At 31.3% G+C, this 8070-nt stretch overlaps 1 protein-coding gene across 1 annotated transcript in view; it reads right to left on the bottom strand.

Annotated features, from left to right (window-relative positions):
- LOC108906174 (laminin subunit alpha-1-like) overlaps positions 1 to 8070 on the bottom strand; it is a 249566-nt gene that overhangs the window by 231783 nt on the left and 9713 nt on the right. The window contains exon 2 of the mRNA XM_018709372.1: positions 899 to 1230. Coding sequence (XP_018564888.1) covers positions 899 to 1230 — 332 coding nt within the window. The remainder of the gene's footprint in view (positions 1 to 898; positions 1231 to 8070) is intronic.

Genomic DNA, 8070 nt, shown 5'->3' with positions numbered 1-8070 from the left:
TCATAAATCCTTAACTTTTCGAAGAAACTTGAAGAGATCAAAAAGTTAGTAAATGAATGGGGTTTTTTAGACATATTTTTTAAAATGAAAAAATTTTATCGAAAAAAAAATTATAAGAAAAAATGTCATAGGGGTTGATTATTTCAACCCCTTACAAAAATAGTTCAGGGTTGAAAAAAATTCAAAAAGTGTAGTTTTATTGACAGATAATGTTCACCAAGTTTGGTTTCTTTAGCTTGATGTACGTGGAAGATAAAAAAGAAAAACAATTTTTTTTGTAATTTTAGGAGGGGCGTAACTTTTCAGGGAAGGGTTTTTTCAAAAAATTTTATACCAAAGACCCCTATTAATTTTCATCGGAGAATCGCCCCTTGAATTTTTTCGGTGTTATTTAGATACACCCTGTATATGGCTGTCTTCTTTATGAAGAAGTTCTGTAGGAGATTACGTCTTCTGCCTTTATATTTACTATATGAATTGGTCCATGACGTTCTGGGGCACGGTGTTACTGGTCTATGAACTTTCGATTCTTGATATGATTCGTTTCCAAAATCTTTTATAACTTAGATCTATTATTGTATTGTATCTACACTGTGCTCAACAACTCTTGATTTATCTACGTTGTTATTCTAAGTGGCTTTTAAACGTAGATAAATCAGCAGCACTTAATGGACCCTCCAATTGCCAGTTACATAAAAATTGTATACAAAAATTAAAAAAAATATAAATCAAGTGTTGTGTGTCGAATTAATTCATTTTATATTAATATCTGAAAGGGTAGTAAAAAATTTATGATTACAGTTAACTGAAAATAAAAGCGTTGAATGCTTCCCACCCCTCTACTTTCTTTAATCTGAATTCCTGTAGGATATACTAAAAAGTATAGGGTGTAACCAACCTGTTTGAGATCGATCGTAACGGTGACAAATTCGTACTGCGGGCCGTAGTACAACGCAGGGCTTTGCCACCACTTATTCGTGCCGTCGATGGCGAAGTTGATGGAGTGGCGCTTGCCGGGGTCTGAGCTGGCATTGTCGCAGATGCCGCACCGGCCTTTTCCGTTGTCCGTCATGCGACAGAATTCTTCCCGGCCTCGTTGTCCGCACGTTGCATTCGCAAATATATCGGCCTTAGCGGCCAGGTTGAAGACCGACGGCCAAAGACCCGTATTGGAGGAGGCGTTCCTCCTCGTGGTGCCGATGCCTCGGTGAGTTTTCAGGAACTTCAAAGCTGCAAAAAAAAGATCATGATAGAAAAGACAAAAAAAATGAGTTAATTGTCATGCAGAAAAATATGTTTACGAAAACTTGGTCAGGAATGTCAGGAATTGTTCTCTAAATGCGTTAATTTAGTTGACTTGAATGAATAAAACTGGAGCACTAGACCAAAGTGGATGGTAGATAGTAGAAGCATCTCGGGAGGAGCAAAAACAAATATTTCAATTCGTAGGAATAATGAAATCTTTTAGTTCGGAGCATCTTCTTAATTTCCGGGAAGTAAATGCTCCACTTATCAAATATCAGTTAGCTTATGACACATATGAGGTAGTCTTGCTATACGTCAAACGATAATAAAGCTTTCCATTTAGATTGGATTGCAAGCTTCTATTACAGTTGTCAACAGTCGAACAATTTAAGGCTGGTTGCCACATCGACGATTTAGACTTCTTGATCTTTCGAGATATACAGGGTGTATCTAAATAACACCGAAAAAATTCAAGGGGCGATTCTCCGATGAAAATTAATAGGGGTCTTTGGTATAAAATTTTTTGAAAAAACCCTCCCCTGAAAAGTTACGCCCCTCCTAAAATTACAAAAAAAAATTGTTTTTCTTTTTTATCTTCCACGTACATCAAGCTAAAGAAACCAAACTTGGTGAACATTATCTGTCAATAAAACTACACTTTTTGAATTTTTTTCAACCCTGAACTATTTTTGTAAGGGGTTGAAATAATCAACCCCTATGACATTTTTTCTTATAATTTTTTTTTCGATAAAATTTTTTCCTTTTAAAAAATATGTCTAAAAAACCCCATTCATTTACTAACTTTTTGATCTCTTCAAGTTTCTTCGAAAAGTTAAGGATTTATGACAAAAAAAAATAAATGTATTGTAATGTATTTTTAAAAAGATGAGCTGTTTAACGCGAGTGTATTTTGCCGAAAGATCTAGTGGCCTGTTCTTTACAATGGAATCCGTAGAAACAAATGTCAATGTCATTTATTGTCATATTAAATAACATTTTATTAAAAAACACTCAACCAAATAGTTGACCTATGATTCTACTAGGCTAAGAAGTTTGGAACTTAGACTAAAAGTGAACAAATGATGAATAATGTTATAACAGTAACAAAAAATAAAAATCTGTCGGATATTGACAATACAATCTACAAAAAATGTTGAAAATGATTGCCTTCAGCTTCAATACAAGCATCTACTCTTGTTCTCATAGAATTGCGTATGCGTTCAAATATTCCTGGTGAATTTTTTATCGTTTCACACCCTGCTACAATGCGGTTTCGCAAATCATTGATATCTTCAACTGGCCTTGAGTAGATCAAAGATTTCAGATATCCCCATATGTTATTTAGATACACCCTGTATATCGCTCTCTTCTTTATGAAGAAGTTCAGTAAACTGGAGATTACGTCTTCTGCCTTTATATTTACTATATCAATTGGTCCATGACGTTCTGGGGCACGGTGTTACTGGTCTGTGACCTTTCGATTCTTGATTGTTAAGAATGATTCCTTTCCAAAATCTTTTGTAACTTAGATCTATTAATGTATTATATCTACACTGTGCTCAACAACTGTTGATTTATCTATGTTGTTAGTCCAAGTGGCTTTTAAACGTAGATAAATCAGCAGCACTTAATGGACCTAAGTAATACCAGAATTCTAGTGAGAGAGAGGTGTTGGCAAAGGTTCTACAAAGAGTAGTAGAAATCCAAAAAAGGACAAGTATGTCATAGATAAATTACCTTAAACTATGAATCGCAACAGCATAGACCAGTGTACATAGCAAATACGAATTCTTATGAAGAAGAGAACGGTAGGTACGTGGAAAAAAATAAATTCAGACGACATGACAACCACTCCCGGAATCGCTCAAACATTTCCTATTTAGGAATAATCACACGTTGGTACACAAATATATTTAGTTTAATAAATCTTAAGAATACGAAACTGCAAAATGATTTTTCTTTAAATTTTCTGCATACGCAAATCGAAAAGTGTTTGTACTTCTCTCAATATTGAAACAGTGCACTAAATACTCCAACAAAATATTATCTGTGTGTGAGGAAAGATCCGCGATAAATCCCAAATGCCAAATAATAAGCAGAAAAATATATAACTTTTTAGATATTCTTGTTTTGTTCTATATTTGTCGACTTTCGTTATTATATCTTACTTTTTTCCAATAATGCAAAAATCTTATTATTTGTATATACACTAGAGTCTGCTCGAGAGCTTTTTACAAAATGTTGAAGCATTTAAATTCATGTAAAAAGCAGATGCTTATTTTTATTATGAAATGGAACAATGTCTTCCTAAAGCAGCAAATGAAGTATTATCATTTACTTACTAGATAAAAGTTAGCTCTTCCTAAAGTAAAAAAAATTACCTTATTATATTCATACTATCCTTTATTTAAAAATCCACGGAACTATCATGAATTGACGGTCTTAACCATATCTATGATTGAATATCACACGTCATAAGCAAAATACAAAAACGATTTTTTAGATTTTTCAAAATATCTACCTACTTATTCCTAAAAAAAGTATGTTTCTCTTAAATCTGACCATTCCTGAATAAAACATAATTGTTAAAAACAATTATTAGTAAGTAACTGCATTTAAAAGCAATTTTAGCGGTTCTCACTTAAGATGTATGATATGATGAAAAAATGTCCCTAATAAAAATTGCATGAAGTACATTTCGGCAAATATTTAAACAATTTTTAATTATATAGAATGCTTTATCTATTCAGGGAGTTACTTTACTGTATTTTTTTGCTAATGGAGCACCTGAACATTTTTGATGTTAAAAAAAACAAATGAGATTCGAATATAAGTATATTTTTAAAAAGATCCTAAATAAAATCATTTATTTCGAAACTTATTCAAAAATGTAAATATGAGCGAGCTACAATAAATTAAGTGCCATAAAAATGTCTTAAAATATCGTAAATAATATAATAATATTTAAAGAAAATTTATTATGAGTAATTTTTATCCGAAATCTAATAACAGGAAGTTATTCTGCACTCATTGGCAAAAAAGTGGTGTGAATTGTTGGCATAAAAGTTCAAACTCATCTTTTTCTAACAATAAATCAGACAAAATTAAATAAACGAAAAATTAAATAATAAAATAATTAAAATAAATTGAAATATACTAGTAACTCGTTACATTTTAAAATTTCAATTGAAATTAAAAAATTAATAGATCTTTTTAATATTAATATGGAAAAAAATTAAAATAAATTGAAATATACTAGTGACTCGTTACATTTTAAAATTTCAATTGAAATTAAAAAATTAATAGATCTTTTTAATATTAATATGGAAAAAAATTACATGACAAAACCATACGTTACTAATGTTTTCTATAAAATTAATATGTACATATATCGTTTACATTTGTAAAAACGGTTCTGCTACAGTATACTTACTCAGAAGTTAATGCATTCAGTTTTAGTGTTTCAGTAAATTTAAACTGTTCCACTGTTTGTTTATGAGGAATACTTCTAATGTATTCCATTAACAGAAAATACAGGGTGATTCACAACTTATCCAAAAAAATTTGGGAATAGATACGGCATGAGAAATGGAATCAATATCGTAAGAAAATTTTTTGTAAAATCCTTATAGTTTCCGAAAAAAAATTATTGAAGTTGTAGTACTTTCAAGCATTACATCGCGGGACAACTGTAGTCTGTAGCGTCATTCGCAAGACGCGTGGAGAGCCAGGTGGCCTCAGCGACTCCGAATACTGATATCCGATTTTACAATCGTCGTTGGGATAGTGTTTACAATAGTTTGTTAGTAGTTAGTGTCAAAAATAGCTTGTGTGTAAAACAACTCGGAGTTGATGGATATCGTTTTAATTTATGGTGAAGCAAGACAACTTTTGTATTATGGTGAAACATTTGTGTTATGGTGAAGCAGGAAAACATTTGTGTTGGTTCGTAGAAATTGAGTAAGTCGGACACAAATGTGTTTACATGTCGGTGAACAAAATTTTGAACAGTTGTTGTAACATCAGGTACCTATGTCAAATTATTTTATTAATTAAAACCACAAATTAATTTTATTAATTAATAATAACAATAGCGGCAAAAACAGTTGAATTTGCTGATATAAAATAGATGCTATATAATTCTATTTATTCCTTTCTTTGCGAAATTCTTTCAAGTTTTTGTCCGTTTTTATCATGCCGCCAAGCTGGTCGCATGGTCAAAGGTCAGGTTTTACAGTGGACCAGTTTCCAGTGCCGTGCAGTAGTATATTTTTAAATCATTTTCGAACTGCCCCTTTTGATTTCTTCCTTACAAAATTGTATTTGTAAGAGTCTCCTGTATATCCAAAATGTTAGTTTTGGATAAGTTCTGAATTATCCTGTATATACATGATCATATTTTGCTTATGACATAAATAATTTTAATATTCCTACAAACTGATTTAGAGATTAATATAAATAGACCATGAATTCTAATTCCGACGATTAGTATTGATATCAAGATACCAACATGAACCATGCTTATTATAGGAGACATGTTAGTGTTGAAATTAGGAAAACTTTAGCAAAATTTACAACGATTTTGTATATCTCTATTTATTTTTTATATCTATCGCCTACAATTTTCAGATATTGAAGATTTGTCAATATTTGACAGGCTTTCATTGGAAAGAATACACTACAAAAAAGTAAATTAACACCTTTCGTGAAACAATTTTCATACATATGAATCTTGAACAGGGCATAAAACGAAATAATGAGATGACCATGATGAGATTTATAATAAAAATTATACCTTTATTTCTTATACCTCTGTCAAATTTTATTTCATTAATCAATTCGAAAAATTAGAATGATAATACATTGTTAATTTTACTCAATATTGAGTTTCCAAGATAGAACCTCTGTTCATAGGACCTAAATCAAACATTGAATTGCATGTAATTTATTATTATTTTTTGCCAATTTTAAAATGGAATGAGATATAGACTTCAAAATGGGCGGAATAGTATTAAACGGTTGTAGGTAATATATTTTCCTTAACTTTATCTTTAACCGTCTTTTAATTAACATCCAGAATGCTTGATTGTAACATACCTCACTCTCCTAGGAGATTAAGATATCTCTTTAAATTTTATATATTATTATCGACGTAGATATCTTAATAGTATTAATTTGAGCATTTAATTAAAGTGATATATCAGAATAAAAAAGTTTCCAGTGGATATAATTATACTTTTATTAAAAAGACTACATTTAATGGAGAACTATAAATTAATTTACAAAATAGACCGTTTCAAATAAAATATGTCCATTGGATGCTATTAAATTAAGAGAGGCATCATTTAATTTGTAACTGTATTACGGGAAGCCAAAGTGGAAGAAATGGGGGATTTTTATAGCTAGATGAACTCTATTTTCATCACCAACGTTTGTATTTATTTTATTGATAAGACGTTTTAAACTTTTCAAATGTATGGGCCCCTCACTTGAACTGAAGTTATAAAAAGTAATAGGTAGGTATTGGTTTTATAAATATTACAGGATAATATAACAATACACTTAATTTTCTTACGTGAAAAAAGCAGGCCGAACAAATACAGTTAAAAACCTTTGTAGAGTAAGCGTTGCACACGATGCATTCTTAAGTCAGAATCTGTAAAGTTAGTCCCCACTTTATCCAAATTTACCATTTTATCAGTTATATGTATTTGTAAATCAAAAATTAAAATTTGTAAACCGCACATTAAGGACATATGAAGAAAAACGTGTTTGGGGTCAACTTTTTTACTTTCACAAATTAGTAAGACATTTGTAAGGATTTGTAAACTTTAAACCGAAATTTGCTGTTGGTCGTTGGATGCTAACTTTCCAAAGCCATGCTTGAAATATTTAAATTATTTGTGCTTCCAAGAGCTAACAAAATGTTTGTACATATTTGTAAACTGTAAAGTAAAAAATAATATAGTGTGTTTGAGTGAAATTATGATTTTGGTGTTGAATTTTGAGTGAATTTAAAATTACAACAAAAAAAATAACTTTTCAACACAATTTTAATAAATGAACTAAAATATGTGAGAATAAAAACGTACTGTGTAAAAACTATTCCATTTATTGTTAATATTACGAATTTCTGAGTAAGGGGGAACATAGTTATCTACATAATACTGTTTTAAACAAAATTACTGGTCATTTATGAAGGTGTTAAACTAACTGATTGACTCTTTGCAAAGAACTCTTTCACAGGACAACAATGGTATAAGTTGAAAAGATCAATTTCTACGAAGCATATCTACAAAGTAAGAGTATTGAGACCCTAATGCTCTGAGGGTTTTGTTTTCGACAAAGTTGGCAACACTGCATTCAAGGCCAAGGTGTTGAGAGCAGAACGAGTGCTCATTTCTCTCAGTCAGTTGAGAACTGTTGTTGTACTGGCGTGTTGAAAATGAGTGCCACTATTCCGAATCCCGCCAGGCGTTACCCGATTTCTTCTTGCAAAGGGAACGGCACTGTTCCAGATTTTTAACGAAATCAGAACTGTTTATGAGGATGGTGTGATGAATCGTACTAGTGTGTACAAGTGATGTCGTGAGTATAAAGCTGACAGAACGATGTTCGTGATAAATAAAGGAGAAAAATAATGGCGACTGTCTTTTGGAACCGTTCTCCTTATTGACTTTTTGACCATGGGAAACAATTATGTCTGCGCGGTACTGTGAAACCCTTAACGAAGGGGTGCGTTTGTTGCATGACAATGCCAAAGCTACAAAGCAATTCTTGGATTCATTCAGTTGGGACATAATCAACCACTTCGCTCACAGCTCT

Source organism: Anoplophora glabripennis, unplaced genomic scaffold (assembly GCF_000390285.2).
Source record: "Anoplophora glabripennis isolate ALB-LARVAE unplaced genomic scaffold, Agla_2.0 scaffold126, whole genome shotgun sequence".
Taxonomy (NCBI): domain Eukaryota; kingdom Metazoa; phylum Arthropoda; class Insecta; order Coleoptera; family Cerambycidae; genus Anoplophora; species Anoplophora glabripennis.
The sequence above is the reverse complement of the archived record's forward strand: the minus strand, read 5'-3'. Positions and strand labels throughout refer to the sequence as shown.